This window comes from Telopea speciosissima, chromosome 10 (genome assembly GCF_018873765.1).
Source record: "Telopea speciosissima isolate NSW1024214 ecotype Mountain lineage chromosome 10, Tspe_v1, whole genome shotgun sequence".
Lineage (NCBI taxonomy): Eukaryota > Viridiplantae > Streptophyta > Magnoliopsida > Proteales > Proteaceae > Telopea > Telopea speciosissima.
This window is the reverse complement of record NC_057925.1, coordinates 56,031,526-56,058,179: the sequence shown is the minus strand read 5'-3', so window position 1 is coordinate 56,058,179 and position 26,654 is coordinate 56,031,526. Positions and strand designations below refer to the sequence as shown.

The window sequence follows — 26,654 nt, the reverse complement described above, 5'->3', positions numbered from 1 at the left end:
AATTTCTGCTGTTCCATTTCTCTGATTGGTTGCAAAATTAGCTCAATGGAGAATCATACATAATTTTTCAAGAAAGAGGTCTTTCATGAAGTCAAGTAATATCTACTTGATGTTTGATCCAAACTGAATTCTTTGTAAACACAGAAAGACCTGAGGAAGAGAGCTTGTAATCCTTTCTCCATTGCTACTAAAGCTCCTCTCATCTCTTCGTGAATGTAGGCACCTTGTCAAACGACATATATCCTTGCTTTGTGTGATTGTTTGATTGCTCTTTCTATTCATTTTCTGCATTGTGTATAAGGTTTCGTTTCTACAATATTAACATTGTTGATCTAATTCAGTCATATGACTCACCTTATCTTGGACTTTTCCCCTTGAACTTTCGACCATAATACTTTCTTCCCCGAAAGTTAAATTCATTAGAAGGGATGATATAATGCTCAACAATTCCAACATGGATTGCTTTTTTCCCAGACAATGGTGTCTGACCAAAGCAACTTTAAATCCCTGTGGCATGATCCTTTGTAAATCATTAATGTAAGATAGAGATTAATGAAAAATAAAATGAAATAAGCAAAAAATTTGTTTCACTAAATCAAAGCCTCATTTGGAGCATGACCTTATCATGGATTGCAAACCAAAATGTAGCAAGCTAAGGTAAAAACTGCATTATCAAATAAACCTGGCATTGGAAACTTTGATTTTTGGTGGATATTGAATTAGAGAAGGAAGTAAGTAATAGGTGATTGTGCTTTGGACACATTTAAAAATGGGAAAATCTTGTTGTCACCAAGGTTTAAGGTTGATGAAAAAAAGTCACAACCTTAACTTTTTTTCTTCTTTAAAGATAACACATTTTTTCCCCAATAAAGGTAAATCATGTAATTTTACATAAATACAACATTAAATACTATATGGGTAAATTACCCCTGAGGCGACCTGAGTTTGATAAAAGTACATTTGTGGTGCCTCAAGTTTTAAAACTGAGATTTGGATACCTTGTGAGTTTAGTCCTTACCCAAACTGATATTTTTCCTAGTTGACCCCTCTCAACCCCACTCCCATTCCTGACCCAGCTTCACCTCCACCCCTGCCGCCACCACTTTCAACCCACAGAACCTCTATGGCGCAGCTACCTGTAGCGGCCTGTGCAGTACAGATTGGGCCGCGTGCGCAATGACCGCCTTACCTTCGCTCGGGCAAGGCATTTGGGCAGGGGTAAGGCGGTCTTTGCACGTGCGGCTCAGTCTGCGTTGCTCAAGCCACTACGGGTAGTGCGCCGTAGCCCGAGCGGTGGTAAGGTGGTCATTGCGCGCGCGGCCCAGTCTGTGCTACATAGGCCGCTACGGGCAGTTGCGTCGTAGAGGATCTGGATCCCCACTTTCAACACCCTTTCCCTCTCCCTCACCCTACCATGTTCCCCTGCCCTCCAGCTCACCCCCTCCGTCTGCAAACCTCACCCCTACCCCCTCCCCTGTTGATCGGTCCATATTTCATTATTTCTCTATTTTTAGCTTCTCTCTCGTCACTCCATAGTATCGTCGTCATCATAGTCCGTGCTTCTTTAGATCAAGAACTCTAACTTCTTTAAGGCCTCCTGCGCTATCGGGGATTGTTCCTATTAGCCTGTTATGTCCCAAATTTAGGACTTGGAGCTAATACATGAAACCCAGATCATGTGGGAATGTTACAGACAACGAATTGGACGACATATCCGTGTAGATCTGTGTTGCCATTTCTTGCAAATGAGTACAAGATCAAACTAGTGTAGATTCTACTGGACGGGCAAGAATGAATGATACAAAAACTCGCTAGCCTATCTGTTTGGATCCCTTGAAATTTCAACTAGTCTTTTGGCACCTTTGCAGGCTATACCTCAGACTTGCATAATAAAACATCAATAGCCTTCTCTCTCTCTCTCTGTGTGGATAATCATTGAGAATCAATAGCCTTCTCTCTCTCTCTCTGTGTGTGTGTGTGTGTGGATAATCATCCAGAATCAATAGTCTTCTCTCTCTCTCTCTCTCTCTCACACACACACACACACACACTTCCCTTGTGCTATTCTCCAAGGTTATTAAGATTTTGGGCTAGGAATAAGATCGAGTTTTCCTTCATCCATGATAAAAGAGGAACCCCCTCACCATGGCCGTTGGTACTGTCGGATGGACATGGGGAAGGGTAATTTCAATCAGGTATAATAGAAAGTTAAAAAAAAAAAAAAGATTAAAATTTCTTTATCATTAAATTTTGTTAAAAATATCTCCGAGCAAGTGACATAGGCTGTAACATATCTCTCTCTCTTCTCTGTCCCTATTTATGAACCTTGAGATTGACTGACTGCCCTATCTCGTTGGGTCAGAGAACCCTCTCCCATAAAAAAGTTTGGATAAACCAAGAAAGAAGGTTTATTATTTATGGGGAAGGAACCTATAGGCTGCTATAATCCCAAGCATGCCTTGTTATTAATGATATTGGACCAAAATCTTATTATTAGTTGGAAAATTTGAGGTCGATGGCAGTTTGACTTGGATGACCCTAGCTTTGGGTTCGATTGGCATTTCAGCCCTAACCACAACTCACCCGTTGATTCTTCAACATTAGTCGGTTCGGACCTCTACTTAGTTTCACCCAAGCTTTATCCTGGTCATGGATAGATCACCTAGGTTCGGATCCATAAGCAATAACAATTGCCCTATGAAGACTCGCTTTCGCCATGACTCCAGTTAGGATAATCAAATCTTCACTTAAAAGTTTCATAAACTTAGGTGGAATAGAACTCTTAAATCAACTGTCACATGGTAATGAATAGTATCATCATCTATATTCTATATACATGATTGACATTTTATAATTGGTGACTAGATACTTCGTGTACATGACTGTGTGGCAATATCATGCTTATGATAAAATGGGAAGGTTTTCAAGATCTTTATCCCCTCCAGTTCCCTACCCAGCCCAATTCCCCTGTGCCTCTAACAGGGGGGGTGCAATGACCACCCTACCCCTGCTTGAACACTCTGCCCAGGTGGGCTCCACCTCCCCTTATTAGAGGCACTGGGGAAGTGGAGGAGGTAATTTTTTGAGGTTTTCATGCATGCATGACCACATGAGGGGAAGGGGTTACGGATTCGTCAAATAGAGGGAGGGGGGAGGATTTGTCATTTAGGTCCTCTCCTTGTGAGAGGGGAAATAAGACCGTGTATGATGTAAGTATTTTTTTTGGTGGAAGCAAAATCTATTGAAAGGAACGGATTAGACTCCTAGACTCTGAAATATAATCAATAGAGACACAGGGATCAGAGTTGGGCCAAATTATCCTATCCGTTAAGGATAGGACCCTCCTAGCAGGGAGTCTGGAACAGTGTTGACATCCCTTGAAATAAAATGAAAAGAAACATCATTGAGATAGGAGACTAAGTGTTTAATATCAGCCATTATTGATAGAATAATCAAGGGCACTTCCTTAGAGACCTCATGTACATAAGCAGTTGATAACTTCCTGGTTGTCGCTTTCCACCATAATGGAATAGGTGCCCTCAGAGTTATTGTGTAAGTTGAAACAGAACAATTAATACATGCAACTGTAAATTGGTGAGAGGAAATTGAATGAATAGCCTATGGGTAAAGCTTAGTATGTAACCATTTATGGTGACAATAAGTTGTTCCCATTCTGTGTGACTCATAAGGGATAAAACCATTTTTCATATAATAAAAATCCTCCGTTGTACTGCCATGTGGTCTCTTCTGTGCTGCAGGATGTGCACAGCACACCCTGCAGTACAACAAAGGATTCGGATCCCTTTTTCATATGAGACAAGACACTGCCTGAGGGTAAATTTTTTTACTATCCAAAATACCCCTTGTTGGAGGGGAAATGTGTCTTGGTGCCTAGATGAATCATTATCCATAGATTTTTTTTTTGGGGGTAGATAATAGGGCTATTCATTCACGCGTGCCCAATGCCAATTGAAAAAACACGATACATAAAAAGAAACGAAAAAAAGGATAGGTAGCATGACAAACAGGTAGTACGGGTAGACAAAACCCATAACCATAGAGTGGAAATCGACCCGGTCTTGCATGCCAAAGACTGAGCCATCCAGAGAAGGGGATGGCTGAAAGCCATTTCCCCATGAACAGAGCTGTCGACACAGCAACCGATAAGCGCATGCACTTTCGTGCCAATCGAAAAGACCCCACAAGTGCCGAAAAGATCAGTGCCATCATGCCCACACGAGCCGGCACACTATCGTGCCGAAAGGAGCTTTGGTGAACGGTGACAATGCCACTAAATCTGCACGGCGGAAGGGGCAACGGAGTCGGCCATATCCATGGCGACACCAACGCCAGAGCCGGCGTGACCTGCAAAACAGCAAACAAAAAAAGAAAAAGAAAAGGGGAGGGGAGATGGGCATGAAAAAAGGGGAGGTAGAGGGAACATTGGCCTAAAAAAGGGGAGGGGGAGGGGTAAGTGGCGATGAGAGAGGAGGCGACAGTGGCGATGGGAGAGGAGGGGGTCATGGCGGTGAAGAAGCGTGAAATGGGCATGGGTACATCTAGGGCTAACTCGTGGAGGATGTGAACAGTAATGGCAACGGCATGGAGGATGGAGGCAGTGAGCAGGGGGCATCACTGAGGGTGATGGAGGTGGCGATGGAGTGGGTAGGGGTGGTGGTAAGGGGGTGTGGCGGATCGTCATCGTCATTGTTGTCGGCGACATCCAAAGTCATGGTTGGAGACATGCCACTAGGGCGGAGAAACTACACGCCACAGGGGCGGAGAGAGCAAAGTGATGGTGCAAGCGGCGGCGGGGTAAGTTGCAGAGAGCATAGCGATTAGGGTTTTTTCGAAAAGAGAAAGAAACCCCAGTAGGTACAAGTTTTTATAATGAACCAAGTCAACTCTAGAGGTGTTTGTTTATAAGGGGCAAGCCATTATGCATAATGGGCAAAAAATTTCCGACAATTTTTCTTCATCAAATCAAGTCTCATAAGGGCAAAAGATCATCTGTATCTTAACTCAACCAAACACTCCTTGAGCCTTTCTTCCTTTGTGGAACAATTTACTGAGTCGATGGGTGCCTATGGCTGTGTTTGGTATGCATTCATGGATTGTATTCTAGATTGATTTGATATTCTTAAATAGTTGTTTTTATCATCCGATAATACTAAATCAACCTAGAATGCATTCCAAGAATGCATACCAAACACAATATAAGTCAGAAAAAAATGGGAAGGAAACAACAAAGATGGCCCCTTTTCTAGTTCATTTGAAGTCCACTTCCTCTGCATGTACGTACATGTGAGAGGTAACCACCTGTTCCATTTTTTTTATTTACAAGGAAAAGAAGGGATACTAATGAAAAAAAAAAGGATACATGATTACCTCACACATGTACTACGTTCACCTGCACGTACATGCAGATGATCCATACTCATTGATATCCATCACCCATATAAGAGGTTATAGATCGATATGCCTAACTAGTAGGTTTAGCTTTACGTACTTGGAGACTATATATGCAGGTGGCAAACAAGGACCCAACGTGGTTGGTTCCTCTCCTTTACTTTTCACCATACTGGTAGGTTTAGCTTTACATGCTACTAGGCCTAAAGTGATCATGGTCTCAGATCAGCATATTACTTTGCAAGTGGAGGTTTAGGGGCTCATAAGCTTGATTACAGTGGTGCATGCCAGCTGCTTCCGTGCTATTAGGCGTAACCTTTGGCGCAATTTAGTCGCTCTTTTAGGGGCGGCGCACCCATGGTTAGTTATGGGTGACTTCAATGCCTATCTATATGCAACAGATAAGAGGGGTCCGGGAAGGTTTAACTTGGGGTCAACAGAGGAATTCGCAACAATGATTGATTCAGCCTCTCTTTCACTGATCTCTTACACAGGAAACAAGTTCACCTGGTCAAATAATCGTTAGGTGGGAAATGTTCAAGCTACTTTAGACCGAAGTCTCTGCAATGATGGTTGGTGGCAGAATTATTCTAATAGCGCTCAGCAGGTTTTGGTGAGGGCTTCATCAGACCATGCGCCAATTTTGGTTCTCTGTGAAGATATGCCTCGTCCTACAAATGTCCCTTTTCAGTTACAAAGATTTTGGACAGAACATGAACACTTCAAGCAATTTGTTCAATCCTCTTGGAATGAACCGGTTAGAGGTTCACCATTATTTGTGGTGATAAAGAAGCTTAAATGATTGAAAGGCCCTTTGAAGGCTTGGGCTAGAGACACGTTTCCACATGTTGATAAGGAGGTAAGTAGAACTCAGTCCGAGCTGGAAGCAATACTAAATCAGATTGAGGTGGATGGTTTTTCGGAGGATCTTCATGATAGAGAATGCCAAGTGCGAATGGAGTATGATCAGGCAGTCATTCTTCAAGAAAAGATATGGCGTGAAAAGTCAAGAGATAAATGGGTCAGATGGGGAGATAGGTGTACGAAATATTTTCACCTATTAACCAAGCTCAGAAGCTCTAAGAACACAATCCGCAAACTCATACAGGATGATGGTACGGTTCTCTCTGATAAGGATTTAATAGGAGCTCATTTTGTCACTCACTTTGAAATTTTTTTTTAAAAGAGGGACACTAATCAAGAAGGCGGATCTACTTGAGGTAATTCCACCACTGGTCTCATCTGATGATAATGCAATGCTTGCCAGGATTCCTTCTAATGAAGGGATAAGGGCTGCGGTTTTTTACCTTGACCCATCTAGTGCGCCAGGTCTAGATGGGTACCCGGGTACCTTTTACAAGGTGTGCTGGAGTATAGTTGGTGATGATGTTTGTAGGGGAATCTAGAATTTTTTCAGGGAAGGGGTTATTACCAAGGGGCTCAATAATAATTTTTTATCCCTGGTGCCTAAAGTGGATAATGCAGAAAAGGTTGGTCAATATCGACCGATTTGTGTAGGAAATTTCTTCTTGAAATTGATCCCAAAATTTTTGGCAACTCGGCTGTCAACCATCCTTCATAAAATTATCTCGCCGGAGCAGGGAGCTTTCCAACAAGGAAAAGTCATCTTAAAAAATATTGGTGTTGCTTCAAAGTTAACAAACTTAATGTCCAGAAGAAGCAAAGGAGGAGGGTTGGGCTTAAAACTGGACATACAGAAGGCTTTTGACACCTTGGAATGGAGTTTCCTGTTTAATGTTCTACAAAGGTTTGGATTCTCTAACTTGTGGATTCCTGGATACACCAAATCATGTTATCTTCAAGGATTTCGGTCCTTATCAATGGAGGTCCAAAGGGTTTCTTTGGCATGGAGAGAGGGTTGAAACAAGGAGATCCCCTCTCTCCCATGCTTTTCATCATTGCAGAGGAGGTTCTGTGTCGAGGACTCAGCTCTTCGTACCAAGGGCAGCCTGAAGACTCTACCAGGACCACGCCAGGTACCCACTCCCTCCCATTTATTGTATGCTGATGATTTGTTTATATTTATGAAGGCTGACCTGTGAGGGGTTAAAAAAGTGTTGAAGTTCTTGGAGGACTATGGCGATTTCTCAGGACAAAAAGTTAACCTGTCAAAGAGCAAAGCATTTTTAGAGAGTGCCTCAGCACAGCAAAGGCAGAGGTTGATTTCAGCACTGTAGATTCCCATATGCTCTTTCCCCACAAAATATCTCGGAGTTGGTCTGTTAAAAGGAAAAATAAAAAATGAGGTGGTGTTGCCTTTGATGGACCACTTTAAAAAAAAGTTATCGGCTTGGAAGGGGAGGCTTCTGTCAATGGCAGGAAGGGTTGAGCTAGTGAGATCAGTCATGTGCAGTATTTCGATCCATAATTTCTTGATCTATTTGTGGCCTGCTTCTTCAATTGAGTTAATGGAACGTTGGATTCGCAATTTTATCTGGTCGGGGGAAGCAGATACAGTAAAAGGAATCACAGTTCGCTAGGACAGCCTATGTAAACCAAAAAGAGAGGGGGGATTAGGCATCCGGCGATTGAGAGATGTTAATTTGGCCTTGGTTGCAAAGCTAGCTTGGTTCATAAAAGCTAGAAACTCGGAGATGGCAAGATTCCTATATGGAAGATTTGTGAACAAGGAAGGAGCACTAAGAAAGGCAGTGGGCTCTTCTACAATTCTACCTGGGCTGCGTAAAGTGTGGGACTTTGTTCAATCAGCAGAAAGATGGGTGGTAGGGGATGGGACAAAAATACGATTTTGGTATGATAAATGGATCGAGAATCAGTCAATTGAAGAGTTGCTACTACCAAATCGGATTCCACAAGGCCTAACAGCAATGGTCTCTGATTTCTTAGATGATGATGGGTGGAATTTTCTCATGTACAGGATCAGGCACTTCAAGAAGTGCTCTCAAATATTAAAGACACAGGGACCTCTCTATCACATAGAAGAGATGCACGTATGTGGGCTCACACAAGCACCGGAGCATTCACAAGCAAATCTACTTGGGATGAGTTGAGAATTAAAGCTACACCCCCATCGTGGATTTGGGCTATTTGGCTACAAGGTCTGCACCCGCACAACTCTCTCTTTGGCTGGAGGATGATGCACAATGCCTTACCGACTGATGATAAAGTTTGCCATCGAGCTGTTCCCTTAGCCTCTCGATGTGAATTATGTCGATCAGAGAAAGAAACTGGGCAGCACATTTTTGTAAGTTGCAGTTTTTCCTGCATTGTTTGGACTGAAATTCTCTCTCTTTTTAATGTACATTGGAGTGGGTTCCCCACTTTGGAGCTCCTATTCTCTTGGTGGCGAAGGAAATCCAATGTGGTGCCTCTACCTTGCATTTGGAAGTTGCTCTTAACTATTACCTGCCAACAAATCTGGTTGGAACGTAACCAACGCAGGTTTGAAAGTAAGAAAAAAAGTCCAAAGCAAGTAGTACTGAAGAGTCTTCGAGCTATTACAGATTGCTTCAAATTATTTGCTGTCCACATTAAATCGATACAGGAGCTGGTTCTGGCAAGAACTCCGAGAATAAAGATTGCCAGGTCTCCAATTAAGCGGGTGGTGGAATTAAAATGGAGGCAGCCTCAGTTGAGGTGGTGGGAGCTCAATGTCGATGGATCATCGCTTGGAAACCCAGGGTCTTCAGGAGCAAGGGGGACTTATCCGAAACCATCTAGGGGTGGTGATCAAAGCATTTGCTGTTTATCAAGGATTTGGAACCAACTATAATTCGGAATTGGCGGCCTTTTTTATCGGCATCAAGGAAGCCCAGGCGCTAAATGCAAAATATATTTGGGTGGAGAGCGACTCTCCATCAGTGGTGTCAGCTATTCTTTCAGCAAATCTTCCATGGAAGTTTATTCAGAAATGGTGGGTGGCTCAGAATTTCCTAGATACCATCCAATGGCGCATAACCCACTGCTTTAGAGAAGCTAATGCCCCGGCGGACTCACTCGCAAATTATGCTGCAAGGAAAAAGACTACTCAAGTCTGAAGCGCCTCCCCGAGCTTCATTACTAATGCAGTAAATTGGGATGCAATGGGTAGGTCGCTTTATAGATTTTGCTGAGTCTTTTGTTTGGATTGTTTTGCTTTGCAGCTTAATGCAGTGATTCATTGTAATTCTGTATAAGTTTCTTTATTAATACACACTTTGCTGATCATTAGCAAAAAACACATGCTTTACGTGCTACCACCCACCTTCCTTCTTAATTTCCTGCTAAGCTACCTATCTATCTCTTTCAGTCTTTATCACTTATCTTCCGTTCTTCTTGTAAATTTCCAAAAAAACAAAAAAAAAAAAGATTAAGCATCCATGAAATAGCAATATTGGACGTACTAGTCAAGGCAAAGACGTGTTCTTGGAAAAGAATTGAACAAGAAAATTAGGTGGCATATGGGAAGTTTGGTCATTTCGACATCATGCACAGTTATGCACGAAACTTTTTATTAATAAAAAAAAAAACCTTTTCATTTTCTGTAATTAAAAAAAAACTTTTTTGGTCAAAAATAAAGATTTTTATTAAAAGAAATCGATAACAGAGAAATTCTGGCCGGCTAGAGGATTTACAAGGATAGGAGGTGGCCTGACTAATTAGGAAACGTTGTTTCCCTCTCTCTTCCTTTCTTTTCTTGGGTGTTCTTGTTTTCTTTATGCTATATTGAATATATTTGTGATTAAAAAAAAAAAAAGCACATTAAATCCCCCTATGAACCTCATTTCACAGATCGAAAACTACATAACATAATCGTACCTTCAAACTTTTGCAACTATTTGGAAACTCATATGTACAAATTCACGATTGAGTGCTACCGATGAATATCAACAACAATATCATAAGCTTCCAAATAGTACACAATTAATCATCTCTCAATACTAGCTTATAAATCATTATGGTTCCAAATGATTGCAATAAAAGTAAATGTGAGGGAAGTGAAATTAACTCAATAATAAAGGAAACTTTTATAATCATTACATCACATGCGTGTAACTAAATCCAAAAGATTCGAAACATTCTAATTATGAGTATTAAATTTTGGGAAAAGCTTGTACACACCAGAATTCAGATCCTCTCCAATGCATTTAACCACCAGAGTCGATCTCACACCATCCATGGACCCACACCTCATGGATGCCATGGATGGTGTGAGATTGACTCTAGTGGTTAAATGTCATTGGAGAAGATTTGGATTCTGATGAGTACAAGCTTTTCCCAAGATTTAATGCCCATAATTCCACACCCCATTAATGGTGTGAGACCGACTCTGATGGTTAAATATTGATAAGATCAAAAAAGTCTTACCAGAAATATGATGACACGTGGAATAAAGTTCTGTCAACAGGTAAAGCTAATGGCGACGGTGACATCATTAACTTGCCATACCAATTAGGGAAACCACGACCCTTACGCAACATAGTTTCACAACTAACGGATAACTCATATCCGTTAGAGATCAGATCACCTAAGGAGAACGGAAATAACAGTTGCACTTTGATACGACACTAAGAGATCCCAAGTCCCAATGGACTAGGAAAGTACAACCGCCTCGGAAAGTGCCCCCACTATAAATAGCAAGTAGGGGGCCTAGGTATGATCAACTTGTTTTTTCTCAGTTCCCATTCTTTTTGATTGGTGCTTTGGACTGACTTGAGGGTCGGAGATCCCCTCCCCGAAGACCTCTCTAGGTGATCTCTTACGTTACTTCCTCTTGCAGGACGCCACATCATCAGGGCAAGTCTTTTCACGACATCAAATATCATTGGAGAAGATATAGATTTTGGTGTGTACAAGCCTTTCCCAAGATTTACTACCCATGTTATGTTTCGATCCATTTGGAGTTAGTTACACGCTCCAAAACTCCATGGATGGTGTGAGATCGACTCTAGCAATTAAATGTCATTGGAGAGGATCTGGGCTCTACAGACCACTAGTGTGCATGGTCCTCTCACACACATCTCTCCTCCATGATATATGGGCCCTCTATATATGAACAGTGTAGCACCCCCTCCCATGTGCCCTTTGGCTGGACGTGTAAATGCCATTTCATATCGGTAGTGTTCAGAAAATAAGTAGTTGAAATCTAGATTCGTATCTTTCTATTTGGATATTTAATTTTTATACATACATCCTTTCTGATTCTTAGTAATTTAAGGTTATAGGTAATCATGTGAGATACTATGTACTTAAAAGAACAATATTTACTATTAATTTTCATACTAGCTATATATATTTTTGATAAAAGAAAACAAAAGAATTAAGAGACCATAAGAAAGTCAAAGACTCTTCCATTAAATTAGTATATAACTGGAATTTTTTTAATCATTGACTGAGTTTGTTTTTATTTCTAGAGATTAAAATCAATCCTATGACTTATAGGCTTATGATTGAGTTTGTATCATGTACACGACTCCTACATTTTTCACATGTCAAACCAGAACTCTATTTGGTATGCATTCTGGGTCGATTTTGCATTCTCGGATAATAAAAACAACTAATATTATAGAAATGTGATTGTGCTTTGAACACATTAAAAAAATGAATGGCTAAATGGAAAGGTAAAAATAGGAAGAACATGAAAATTTAGGGATTAATTTCTCTTGATTTGTTTGGGAGGAGAGGAACATGATTCGTTGACGAGCCCGAATTTCCTCCTTTGCAGATAATCACCCCACCTCATCTTACACTGTTCATGGGGTGTGAGGACCACGTACCTTTGAGGTGTGGGGATCCCACCCCATCCCATGGATGTTTTTGACAGCTTAATTAAGTGGCATTGCTCTACATGGCCAACGCGGTGATTAGAGTGTACTAGTGGAAATGGAAATTGAAATTGGTAAGAACAGAGAGCAGGTCAAGGTCAAGGTCAAGGCAAGAGATAAAGAGATTTTATTCTAATACTATAATAGTATTAGTTTTCACCATGAGGGCTGCTAAAGACCAAGACTAATCTTCATTTGATTACATAAATAAAATGGTTTATTTTTTGAAACCAAAATAAATAAATGGCTTACCAATTGGTTATCCAATAAAAAAGGGTGGAAAGAGAAATTCTATGGTTTTTTATTAGAGAGAAAGAATGCTATCTGGGTATGTAGAGTATGCTGCCCTGATGCCCAAAAACAGGGATGGGTGAAATGACCACCATGCCCCTAAGAAAATGTGGGATTTTCTGATATAAGAGAAGGAAACATGACTCGTGCACCGGAGATTCCTCCAATCGAGCTTGTCTTATGGGGGTCTTTGGTCATTTTGGTTCGATATAAATGCCCATCCAACCGCTCAATGTAGGCCGTGCATGAAAACTAGGAATTACCATGAGGGAAAACCGAAAATGCATGAAATAGCTCGTGTGACATGGGTATCATTAAAAAAAGACTACCTAACCTTACTCATGTCGAATCAGATCTGGACTTTCCTGACTTTGATTTTTCTCTTCAATTCATATATTATTATTTGGTAAAGAAAAAAGAAGATGAAATATTTCATACAACGTTGTGACTGGACACGGTCAAAACTTTATCTTTTGGATGAAAATACACAACTTTGATGTTTATCCAATGGCTGAATTGTTGATCATGTTTCATACACGATCGTATACGAAAATCGAGTGTTGCTCAGGTTCTCTTATGGCTTGAGCCGTATAAATGGAATTTAAGAGAGTTGGGTCTCACTCTTAGATTCCATTTGTGCGACTCATGCCCGTATGAGGATGGTTCTCGTACAAGAACCTGATCCAGTCTAAAAGAAAAAAAAAAAGATAAAAAGAATGGATTCCCTTGACCCATGACAACAGGGACCAAATTTGATGGACAAAAACAAGGAAAAGAGAGAAAGAGAGAGAGAGAGAGAGAGAGGGAGAATCTTCCATCTCAAGCAGAAGGCAAAAAATGTGAAATTTCCTTGACGAGAACTTTCGTTAATCTTTGCCTATAAATTCCAACTCACAATCTCTCATAATTCCAACTCACAATAGAGAAACCATTTCTCCAATTCAGACCCCTTATTATGTTTGTTCTTTCTTTGAACTTTGGCTAATCTTTGCAACCAAAATTCACCCACCAAAAACCTCCCATATTTCCCATTCAAAATAACCAAATCAGGCTCTGTTCGATCAGTTTAACCTCTCAATCTTTGCTCTGTCTCTCTCTTGCTCCTACTGCTCCATCTTCTTTTCTTGTGTTAGTGTTTGTTCGGCAATTCAAGATGTGGCACAAATCTCATGGCGAGAAGGGTGAGAAGAAGATCAAAGGATCCGTTGTGTTGATGAAGAAGAATGTTTTAGACTTGAATGACATTAACGCTTCACTGCTCGACCGGGTCTATGAGTTCTTCGGAAAAGGAGTTTCACTGCAACTCATCAGTGCTACTAATGGCAACCCTGGTCTGTTCTTCCTTCCTATTCTCCTCCCCTCCCATTCCCTACACACACACACACACACACTCACTCACAGAGAGGGATAGATAAAATTCCACTTCCAAGATTATTGGAAGCTAAGTTTTAAAACTGTTCTTTCAACAAGTAGCCCTTTGAGTTTGAGATGAGACCACAGAACAAGAAACCCAATTAGTGGGAATAATTCAGATTCTTCTTTTTCATGTTTTGGGTATTGAAACGAAATTATAACATAACCCATTGCCTCTCAAATTAGATCGGAAATCAGAATTCTGACCAAAGGGGCTCTAGTTTTGGGTCTTTTGGGTCAAGAAGTAGAGTTTTTTTCTAGTCTCTCTTAATAAAAGAATGTTCTTCAGAAACTTACAAACAGAATGGCTACCAAAAATGACATCAAGAGATTACTTCAGATTATGAGAATGGAAAAAAAAAAAAAAAAAAAAAAAAAAAAAAAGGGGGGGGGTGGGGGGCAAAAAGTCTCCACTCATTTATATTGATTGTTTCATTGTGGCTTTTTTCCAAACACAATATGGGTTAATTTGTTAAATTTAGGACTGCAAACATAAACAATGGAAGAAAATAAAGGAAGAAAGAAGAATACAAGTTTTACGTGGTTCAGGCTATAAGCCCTATGTTCACAGATTCAAGGCCTACACAGCCATATATTTCACTATTGATTGAAATGATTTTTACATCAATTGACACCCATATATATAGAGGATGAATGCACAATTAGAGGAGATAAGTATGATAGGATATTTTAGGGTATCACCAACAATCTTGGTGACAAAGTCATGAGACATATTTGGTAGAATATCTTAGATCCGATCCACCCTTATTTTCAATATACACGTTAATACAATTATCTTAGGGAGAATGTTTTGTGTACCGGAGGCGCAGACTGCGCCCAGACACATGGGGGTGAGCAATATGATCATCCTGCCCTCCTAAATGGCAGACCCATGTGTCTGGGCACAAGTTGCGCTGCGGCACAGAGAACATCAGCCCAATTATTATATATTCACTTACTAAATTGGATTTGCAACAGATAATGAAATGAGGGGAAATGTTGGAAAACCAGCATTCTTGGAGGAATGGGTGACAAAGCTTACACCTTTGATCGCTGGTGCAACTACTTATGATATCACATTTGATTGGGAAGAAGACATGGGAATACCAGGAGCTTTCATCATCAAGAACATGCACCACAACGAGTTCTACCTCAAGACTGTAACGCTTGAAGATGTTCCTGGAAAGGGTTGTGTCCACTTTATCTGCAATTCTTGGGTTTACCCAGCTCAACGTTACAAATATGATCGTGTTTTCTTCGCTAACCCGGTAAATCTCAATATTATTTATTAATTATTAAACTATATATATCTCATTAGACTATAGTCTGCGTGAGTCATACCTTAAATTATATTGACTCATATCTTAAGCTTTTTCTTACCCAGTAACAAATATCATAAGCCTTTTAAACAAGATTTTAAAATGAGAGGTCAACTCTTGGACTTCCAAAGGACGGACTTTAGGTTTTTCAAATCCCAAACTCTGCTTGGGGTCCCAAGGCTAGACCAAACCCGGCCAGCCAAAGTCGGGTTCAGATTTACATGGCTCTACCTAGACTCAAATATGCCCGGGCTTAGCTTGTTTTTGTTATTTTCATGTTATTTTCTATTAAAAGAAAATATTCATTAGAGAAAAAGATGGCTGCTAGGCTACATGATGCCTGCGGACAAGAAGGTTGAAATGATTGTTTTGTCTCTTGGGAAATGAAAAACTCCATCTGTGTTGGATGCCTTTGCATGTGCTCTCATTAGCATCTACAGTAAGAGACATGTAATCCGGCAACGATTCCCCCATGTTTTAAATTGATTGTTGTATATTAAATATAAATTCTGATATACTTAATCCATGAACCTTGTCTTGCATACATATATTGCATATGTTATATATATTTTCCATATATATATATATATATATATATAGGAGCAGGCTGGGCCGAGCTCAATCCAAGGCATCAGCTCAGGCTTGACCCAGCCCAACTCAGCTTATTGAACTCACAAAAGGAGAGAAGCTTTATAATATGGATTGAGATCCTTTGCTACCACCTGTTTGGGTGGTCAACATGCATCCTCACACAGGCAGGGGTGAAATGACTGTCCTATCCACTGTTCGAGCACCCTGCCCGGATGGTGTCCAGCCCCTGCCTGTGTGAGGCTACAAGCCGGCCACACGGGCGGACTTCGTTTTTTTTAATACTTTTTTGTTTAGATAAACATACTTAAGTAAGCTTGAGGGGATTAATGTATATGCTTTTTTGTTACAGACTGTTAGCGATAAGGATAATGGTTTATCCGTAACAACCACTCTTGAAGAGATCAATGGATCAGATGATAAGAGCACCTCAGTGATTATCCCTAAACCAACGCACAAGGCTGCTGTAGTTGTTGAGTTGCAATCCAACTCCTCCAACCTCAAGGATCGTGACCAAGTGGTTGAGTTACAACCCAACTCCTTCAAACTCAAGGATCGTGACCAAGTGCACTCAAACTGGAATACTCACTGTACCCATCCTTATCAAAGTGTTTATCCTTGTAAACTTATCATATCTATCTCTAAGCCTCTATATAAAGAGAGGATAGATGAAGGCTAGGAGTGTGGAAAAAATAACAAGAGCTGTGGACGTAGGTTTCCAGTGAAACCGAACCACATTAAAAACGTTTCTGTCTCCTTCCTTCTTTCTTTGTTCTTCTTTAATATTTCTTCAGTTCAAACATGGTATCATTCGACCAGGGTTCCTTGGGCTCTGCTAGTAGTCTTCCCACTCTTGGCGCTGCCTCCTCATCGTCCTCTCCATTTCCATCTTTCAACCATGCTATTGCAATCAAGCTCACAGATTCCAACTATCTGTTATGGAAGTCGCAATTTGTTCCGCTTCTAAGAGGCTATGATCTATATGATCTTGTCACTGGTGTTGCTGCCTGCCCACCTCAATACCTTCCAGCTGCAACAGATGCGTCTCCTACAGAACAACAAGGGACTGATGCATCTACAGACACACCAACACTCAATCCGGCATTCATTACCTGGCAGCGGCAAGACCAGCTTATAATGAGCTGGTTAATCTCCTCACTCACAGAATCAGTTCATGTACAAATTATTGGATGTACTACATCTCATGAGGTCTGGAGCATGCTGGAAAGCTCCTACAATAGCATATCAAGTGCTCGAGTACTGCAGCTCCGCTATCAACTGCAAACCACAAAGCGTGGATCCTCTACCATTCAAGAATACTTGCTGAAAATTAAATCCATCACCGATCTTCTTGCAGCTGCTGGTAAGCCTGTAGGTAATGAAGATCTCTGTCTTTATACTCTTGCTGGATTAGGCTCAGAATATAAGGCCTTTGTGACTTCGATCACAACCCGGACTGATGTGATCTCATACTCTGATCTCCGTGGTATGCTTCTTACCCATGAAATTAGGCTCCTTGATGAGCAAAAGTCTGAAACAAATATCAGTATAAACACTGTAACTACTGCTGAAAATAGGGGAGGGAGATCCAATCGTGGTGCCTATTCCCCTCGTGGTGGAAGATTTTCCTATCGGGGTGGCCGGAATGGTCGTGGTGGTTACAAAACCACCTATTCCCGTCAACCTAATCAAGGAGTGGCTGCTTCACAGCCCCACTCTCAAAATCAGATTACATGCCAGGTCTGTAACCGTGTTGGACATAAGGCTCTTGATTGCCGCCAACGCTTTAATCATGCTTACCAGCCTACTCAGGGCGCTTCCCCATTGGCCGCCAATAGTGTTGATTTTAATAGATCTGTTGCTACTGATAATACCTGGTTTCCTGACTCTGGTGCAACAAATCACATCACTGCTGACATGGACAACTTAAGCCTATCAACTGAGTACACTGGCACAGATCAGGTTCAAGTCGGAAATGGCTCAGGTTTGAAAATTCTTCACACTGGTTCTACTCAAATAATTTCTCCAACCAAAGATTTGATTCTCCCTAGTATATTGCATGTGCCTGATATTACAAGAAACTTACTATCTGTCTCTCAGTTTACAAAGGATAATAACGTTCTTTTTGAATTTCATCCTGACCGTTTCTTTGTAAAGGATCGATGCACGGGGAGGTGCCTCCTACAGGGCATCACTAAAGATGGGCTGTACCAGTTCACACTGAATAAGGCTGCTGCTTTGGCTACTAAAAATTCACAGGCTTTCATTGGAGAAAAGACATCTCTACACCAGTGGCATAACAGGCTAGGGCACCCTGCTCTACGCATTGTTCGACAGCTTACCAGCCATTTTAATTTACCTATTAGTACTCATAAGGAGTTTAATATTTGTAATGCATGCCAACAAGGCAAGAGCCATAAATTACCATTTTTTTCATCACCTCGCAGGTCCACCGGGCCATTGGATCTGATTTACTCTGATGTATGGGGTCCTTCCCCCATTACGTCTTCAGATGGGCATCGCTATTATGTTCACTTTATTGATGATTATAGTAAATTTATATGGTTGTTTCCTATAACCCAAAAATCTGATGTACTTCCTATATTCAATAAGTTCAAGTTACTTGTTGAGAACTTACTTGACAGGAAAATTAAGCGGCTGCACAGTGACTGGGGAGGTGAGTACCGTTCTGTATCTCAATACCTGGAGGACAATGGCATTGAACACAGAATCTCTTGCCCACATACTCATGAGCAGAATGGTTCGGCTGAGAGACGTCATCGGCAAATTGTTGAGATAGGGTTGGCTCTAATGTCTCACGCTAGTATTCCAAAAACATACTGGCATCATGCGTTTACTACTGCTGTGTTTCTAATTAACAGATTACCTACTGTTGTGCTTGGGAATACTTGTCCTTTATTCAAGTTATTTGGGACCCAACCGGACTACCTGACCTTGAGGGTCTTTGGGGCTGCCTGTTACCCACTACTTAGGCCATTCAACAAGCATAAGCTTGATTACCGCTCTGAGCTTCATGTCTTTCTTGGATACAGCTCAAGACACAGGGGGTACACTTGCTTAAATATGCGCACAAGGGCAATTATCATATCTCGGCATGTTGTTTTTGATGAGGATTGGTTTCCATTTAAAGAGGCTGCGGATAAGGTTGAACCACCCACTCCTCCCTCATCCATACTTGGCCCTCCACCACTACTTCCTCTATTTTCCGTGCCATCTCAAGGCTCCACTCCGACGCCTGGTACAACAATTCCTATATCACCACAGCATACATCTAATGCTGCTCCATTAATTCACCCAACTCCATCTAATGCAACCATAGAGCCAACACACACCAATACTGCCCTTACTCTTCCTACAAACATCACTTCCATGGACTACTCACCCTTAGCTACCCAATCTCCACCACCATCTTCATCTTCGGCTCAGCCACCTCTAGAGGTTCAACGCCATCCTATGGTAACTCGAACCCGGGATGGCACCAGACGACCAAAGATACTTCTCACCACCAAGCATCCCATACCAATATCTCTCCTAACCGAGTCCGTGGCACATTCTATGGAACCAACGTGTTATACACATGCCTCTAAGGACCCTAATTGGCGTCATGCAATGGACACCGAATTTAATGCCCTCATCCGTAATGGAACCTGGACTCTAGTTCCCCACCACCCTAAGATGAATGTAGTAGGGTGCAAATGGGTGTACAGGGTAAAACGACTGGCTGATGGGACTATCGAGCGCTTTAAAGCTCGCTTAGTGGCAAAAGGATTCCATCAACAAGAGGGTCTGGATTACACAGAGACCTTCAGTCCTGTTGTCAAACCAACTACAATTCGGCTTATTTTATCTTTGGCTATTTCAAAGGGGTGGGCAATCCGGCAACTTGATGTTCAGAATGCCTTTTTACATGGTGTATTACAAGAGGAGGTGTACATGGCCCAACCATCAGGCTTTACAGATTTACAGCACCCTAATCATGTCTGTCGACTCCACAAATCCATCTATGGTCTTAAGCAGGCCCCACGGGCCTGGTTTGAACGGCTTCGATTCGTTTCTACGAGGATTTTGGCTTAGGGTTCCAAAGCGTCGTCATTGTTCATATACAGCTCTACTGGCATCACATTGTTCTTATTGGTCTATGTTGATGATATTGTCCTCACAGGTAACGATAACAAATTTATTGCACGCTTTCTTGATAAGCTTGCCGACACCTTTGCCATCAAGGACCTAGGCCAACTTCACTACTTCTTGGGCCTCAGTGTAGCTAGACAAGCTAATGGGCTGCACCTCTCTCAAAAACGGTACATTCTTGATCTTCTTGATCGAACTAACATGACTGGGTGTAAACCGATTGCTACACCAATAGCCACCACTCATTCTCTATCGAAGGCAACAGGGACACCCATGGATGATCCAACTCTTTATCGCAGTGTTGTAGGGGGTCTACAATATGCAACATTGACTCGGCCAGACATAGCCTTTGCCGTCAATAAGGTGTGCCAGTTTATGCACAAGCCCACTACTGATCATTGGTCCGCCGTTAAACGGATCTTACGCTACCTAAAATCTACCATAGATCATGGGTTATATTTTCAGCCTCAGCAGACTCTACAACTCTATGCCTACTCTGATGCTGACTGGGCCGGCTGCCCTGATGACAGAAAGTCAACTGGTGGCTATGCAATCTACCATGGCACGAACCTAATCTCCTGGAGCTCACGCAAACAGAACACGGTTGCACGCTCCAGCACTGAATCCGAATACAGGGCTGTGGCAAATGCAGCAGCAGAGCTTACTTGGCTGCAATCTCTATTGTATGAACTAGGGATTTACATGTCAAATGCACCGGTTCTATGGTGCGATAATGTAGGGGCAACCTACTTGACAGCGAACCCGGTGTTCCATGCTCGTACCAAACATGTGGAAATTGATTTCCACTTTGTCCGGGATAAAGTTGCTAAAGGTGATCTTGATGTTCGCCTCATCTCCACCAAGGATCAGATTGCAGATATCTTAACCAAAGCTCTATCACGACAGCGGTTCAGTCATCTCAGTACCAAGCTCAAGGTTCAGCCACCCTTGAACTTGCGGGGGCGTGTTAGCGATAAGGATAATGGTTTATCCGTAACAACCACTCTTGAAGAGATCAATGGATCAGATGATAAGAGCACCTCAGTGATTATCCCTAAACCAACGCACAAGGCTGCTATAGTTGTTGAGTTGCAATCCAACTCCTCCAACCTCAAGGATCGTGACCAAGTGGTTGAGTTACAACCCAACTCCTTCAAACTCAAGGATCGTGACCAAGTGCACTCAAACTGGAATACTCACTGTACCCATCCTTATCAAAGTGTTTATCCTTGTAAACTTATCATATCTATCTCTAAGCCTCTATATAAAGAGAGGATAGATGAAGGCTAGGAGTGTGGAAAAAATAACAAGAGCTGTGGACGTAGGTTTCCAGTGAAACCGAACCACATTAAAAACGTTTCTGTCTCCTTCCTTCTTTCTTTGTTCTTCTTTAATATTTCTTCAGTTCAAACACAGACCTACTTACCAAGTGATACACCTGAGGCTCTACGTAAGTACAGGGAAGAAGAGCTTGTGAATCTAAGAGGAGATGGGACAGGACAGCTCCAGGAATGGGATCGAGTCTATGACTATGCTTTCTATAACGATCTGGGTAACCCTGATAAGGGTAGTGATTATGCACGCCCTGTTCTTGGGGGTTCAACTGAATACCCTTACCCTCGCAGGGGAAGAACTGGTCGAAAACCTTCAAACACAGGTCAATAATTTGCTAATTATTTCAAGTTGATTAGAAGCATTTACAAATACTTTTAAATCTTTCCTTGATGGGTTTTATTTTTTTTCACCTGAATCTTATTAACCCAGTTTCATATTAACAGATCCTAATACTGAGAGCAGATTGCCACTGGTACTGAGTCTGGACATTTATGTTCCAAGAGATGAACGATTTGGTCACTTAAAGTTGTCAGATTTCCTTGCATATGCATTGAAAGCCGTAGTTCAGTTCCTGCTTCCGGAACTAAAAGATTTCTGCGATAACACCCCTAATGAGTTTGAAACCTTTAAAGACGTATTAGACCTCTATGAGGGAGGGCTCCGACTTCCTAATGGCTCAAAACTAAACAAACTCGACAACAAAATACCTTTGGAGCTACTGAAGGAACTAATTCACTCAGATGGTGATGGAATCCTTCAATACCCTATGCCCCAAGTGATAAAAGGTATCTATTCTGTTAGTATTTTAACAAGTTAATTGACAAGGAGAACAGAAATGGCAATCCTTGATAATGTTTTTTGTGTTAATAATGCAGAGGATAAGTTTGCTTGGAGAACAGATGAAGAATTTGCACGAGAAATGGTTGCTGGAGTGAACCCTGTTTGCATCCGCCGTCTTAAAGTAATTAAATCAAACACTTCTAATGCTTTCTACTAATTTTAGCAATTTATTTTTCTTCAATCTTCTGTTTCTTGTTCAGTAGTTTCTCATCAAAACTCATGCAATGTTAATGTGCAGGAGTTTCCCCCTGCCAGCAAACTTGATCCCAATGTGTATGGCAACCAGACCAGTTCAATTACCAGAGAGCAAATTGAAGAGAAGCTAAATGGCTTAACAGTAGATGAGGTTTACCCATGTTCATCATTTTATTTACTGATACAATTTTTAATCTCACAAGTATAGGGTTTATAACAGAAAGAAAGAGATCTGATGATATGTTTTTTTGTTGGGGGTGCAGGCCATTGAGAACAACAAGCTCTTCATATTAGATCATCATGATACATTGATGCCATACCTGAGGCGTATAAACACCACTTCCACAAAGACCTATGCAACCAGAACACTACTCTTCTTGCAAGACGATGGGACCTTGAAGCCACTGGCAATTGAGTTGAGTCTACCACATCCAGATGGTGACCAACATGGTGCAATTAGTAAGGTCTTCATCCCTACTGAACAAGGTGTTGAAGCCTCAGTTTGGCAACTGGCCAAAGCTTATGCAGCTGTGAATGACTCTGGGGTTCACCAGCTTATCAGTCACTGGTAAGCTTGCGATGCAATAGAAAATGCTTCACATCAGGAAATTAGTGACAAGAATCCAGCCTATTCGGAATAGTTCAATTAATGGTTTTCTAATTTGGTTGCAGGTTAGATACGCATGCCGCGATTGAGCCATTTGTGATTGCAATGAATAGACAATTGAGTGTGCTTCATCCAATCCATAAGCTTTTACAGCCTCACTTTAGGGATACCATGAACATTAATGCCTTGGCTCGGCAGGTCCTCATCAATGCTGGCGGAGTGTTGGAGAGTACGGTTTTCCCAGCGAAATTTTCAATGGAAATGTCTGCTGTGGTTTACAAGAACTGGGTTTTCACTGAGCAGTCATTGCCTGCAGATCTCATTAAGAGGTGAAAATCATATACAGACCATACATAAATGATATCCTAAAATTAAGTTAACTATATTGAAATTAGATATTAACATTTGCAATTCATACAGGGGAATTGCAGTTCCAGACTCAAACAGTCGTTATGGCCTCCACCTTTTAATTGAGGACTACCCTTATGCTGTTGATGGCCTTGAAATCTGGTCAGCCATTGAAGCTTGGGTCCATGATTACTGCTCTTTCTACTACCCCAAGGATGAGATGCTCCAAAATGACTCCGAACTCCAGTCTTGGTGGACAGAGCTCCGTGGTGTAGGCCATGGTGATAAGAAGGATGAGCCATGGTGGCCCAAGATGCAAACACTTGATGAGCTAACACAGACGTGCACCACCATCATATGGATAGCTTCAGCCCTTCATGCAGCTGTTAATTTTGGACAGTATCCCTATGCTGGTTACCTCCCAAATCGCCCAACCATAAGCCGTCGCTTCATGCCTGAACCAGGTTCTCCTGAGTATGCTGAGCTCGAATCGGACCCTGACAATGTATTCCTGAAAACAATAACAAGCCAGCTCCAAACCCTTTTAGGTATATCCCTTATAGAAATTTTGTCCACACATTCTTCTGATGAGGTCTATCTTGGGCAAAGAGACACTCCAGATTGGACAACAGATACAGCACCATTGAAAGCTTTTGAAGAATTTGGAAAGAAGCTAGTAAAGATTGAAAATAGGATTATAGAGATGAACAATGACAAAAGGTTGAGGAATCGAATGGGCCCTGTCAAGATGCCATACACCTTGCTCTATCCAGACACTTCCAACTATAGTGGTATTGGTGGGCTAACTGGAAGAGGAATACCCAATAGTGTCTCAATCTAAGGCTGGATTAACTGTTATAGTTCTAAAGTAGTGGAGTCTTTCAGCAATCAGAATTTCTTAGTTCAAGAGAGGTAGAATGATCTTATATGTAACATGGAAAAGAGTAGCTAGCATATATATATGATTTTTTATTCAAAAGATGTAAACCATATGTGTCTAATAAATTCTAATTCCATTCCCTTCTTGTATCACCCAATTTATTGCATCTTATACAGTAGGAATGTCATTCTGTAAGAGATAGTGTAGCTTCATTTTCTTATCCAGAATTATATATATTCCCCCTTTCAAGCCGAAATTTCTGCTGTTCCATTTCTCTGATTGGTTGCAAAATTAGCTCAATGGAGAATCATACATAATTTTTCAAGAAAGAGGTCTTTCATGAAGTCAAGTAATATCTACTTGATGTTTGATCCAAACTGAATTCTTTGTAAACACAGAAAGACATGAGGAAGAGAGCTTGTAACCCTCTCTCCATTGCTACTAAAGCTCCTCTCATCTCTTCGTGAATGTAGGCACCTTGTCAAACGACATATATCCTTGCTTTGTGTGATTGTTTGATTGCTCTTTCTATTCATTTTCTGCATTGTGTATAAGGTTTCGTTTCTACAATATTAACATTGTTGATCTAATTTAGTAATATGACTCACCTTATCTTGGACTTTTCCCCTTGAACTTTCGACCATAATACTTTCTTCCCCGAAAGTAAAATTCATTAGAAAGGATGATATAATGGTCAACAATTCCAACATGGATTATATAGAAAAAAAGTACAATTTCTCAATGGATTGCTTTTTCCCACAGACAATGGTGTCAGATCAAAGCAACTTTAAATCCCTGTGGCATTATCCTCTGTAAATCATTAATGTAAGATAGAGTTTAATGAAAAATGAAATGAAATAAGCAAAAAATTTGTTTCACTAAATCAAACCCCATTTGGAGCATGACCTTAACATGGATTGCAAACCAAAATGTGGCAAGCTAAGGCAAAAACTGCATTCTAAAATAAACCTGGCATTGGAAACTGTGATTTTTGGTAGATATTGAATTAGAGAAAGAAGTAAGTACTAGGTAATTGTGCTTTGGACACATTTAAAAATGGGAAAATCTTGTTGTCATCAAGGTGCAAGGTTGATGAAAAAAAGTTACAACCTTAACTTTTTTTCCTCTTTTAAGATAACACAATTTTCCCCAATAAAGGTAAATCATGCAATTTCACATAAATACAGCATTAAATACTATATGGGTAAATTACCCCTGAGGTGACTTGAGTTTGATAAAAGTACATTTGAGGTGCCTTAAGTTTTAAAACTGAGATTTGGATACCTTGTGAGTTTAGTCCTTACCCAAACTGATATTTTTCCAAGTTTACCCCTCTCAACCCCACTCCCATTCCTGACCCACCTTCACCCCCACCCCTGTCGCCACCACTTTCAGCACACAGAACCTCTACGACGCAGCTGCCCGTCGCAGCCTGTGTGGCACAGACTGGGTCGTGCGGGCAATGACCGCCTTACCTCCGTTCGGGTAAGGTATTTGGGCAGGGGTAAGGAGGTCTTTGCACGTGCGGCTCAATCTACTTTGCTCAGGCTGCTATGGGCAGCGCGCCGTGGAGGATCTGGATCCCCACTTTCAACACCCTTTCCCTCTCCCTCACACTCACCCTACCATGCTCCCCTGCCCTCCAGCTCACCCCCTCCGTCTACAAACCTCACCCCTACCCCCTCCCCTGGTGATTGGTCCATATTTCATTATGTCTCTATTTTTAGCTTCTCTCTCATCATTCCATAGTACTGTCGTCATCATAGTCTGTGCTTCTTTAGATCAAGAACTCCAACTTCTTTAAGGCCTCCTGAGCTATCGGGGATTGTTCCTATTAGTCTGTTATGTCCCAAATTTAGGACTTGGAGCTAATACATGAAACCCAGATCATGTGGGATTGTTACAGACAACGAATTGGACGACAGATCTGTGTTGCCATTTCTTGCAAATGAGTACAAGATCAAACTAGTGTAGTTTCGACTGGACGGGCAAGAATGAATGATACGAAAACTCGCTAGCCTATCTGTTTGGATCCCTTGAAATTTCAACAAGTCTTTTGGCACCTTTGCAGGCTATACCTTAGACTTGCATAATAAAACATCAAGGTACCATCGGACAGACCCACACACACACACACACACATATAGAGAGAGAGAGAGAGAGAGAGAGGCGGGTGTGGGGGTGACAGAGGTGGAGAGATGCATAGACAGGCGAGAATGGCGCAGGAAGGTGGGGGCGCGGGGTTGCACTAGGGGTGGGCAAGGATGTAGTAGAGGGGGAAGGGAAGGGGAGAGTGAAGACGGGAGAGGAGGGGGTGTTACACAAGTGGTGGTGGTGGTGGTGATGGAGTCTCAATCCATGTCTCATTTGTCTTAGTCGAATCTTTATCCCCTACAATTCCCTACACATCCATTTCCTGCAATTCCTCTCTTAGGGTGGGGGGGGTTCATTTCCGCCCCTTGCCGAACACACTGCCCGGGTGGGGTCCACCC

General features: G+C 41.5%; 1 protein-coding gene across 1 annotated transcript in view; it reads left to right on the top strand.

Annotated features, from left to right (window-relative positions):
• The window catches only part of LOC122642514 (probable linoleate 9S-lipoxygenase 5), a 29,904-nt gene extending 5,590 nt beyond the window's left edge, over positions 1 to 24,314 (top strand). Inside the window, exons 2-10 of the mRNA XM_043836017.1 lie at positions 13,674 to 13,816; positions 14,877 to 15,166; positions 21,374 to 21,614; positions 21,736 to 22,077; positions 22,168 to 22,253; positions 22,371 to 22,478; positions 22,591 to 22,895; positions 23,000 to 23,263; positions 23,355 to 24,314. Coding sequence (XP_043691952.1) covers positions 13,674 to 13,816; positions 14,877 to 15,166; positions 21,374 to 21,614; positions 21,736 to 22,077; positions 22,168 to 22,253; positions 22,371 to 22,478; positions 22,591 to 22,895; positions 23,000 to 23,263; positions 23,355 to 24,123 — 2,548 coding nt within the window. The 3' untranslated portion in view covers positions 24,124 to 24,314. The remainder of the gene's footprint in view (positions 1 to 13,673; positions 13,817 to 14,876; positions 15,167 to 21,373; positions 21,615 to 21,735; positions 22,078 to 22,167; positions 22,254 to 22,370; positions 22,479 to 22,590; positions 22,896 to 22,999; positions 23,264 to 23,354) is intronic.
• The last annotated feature ends 2,340 nt before the right edge of the window (positions 24,315 to 26,654 follow it).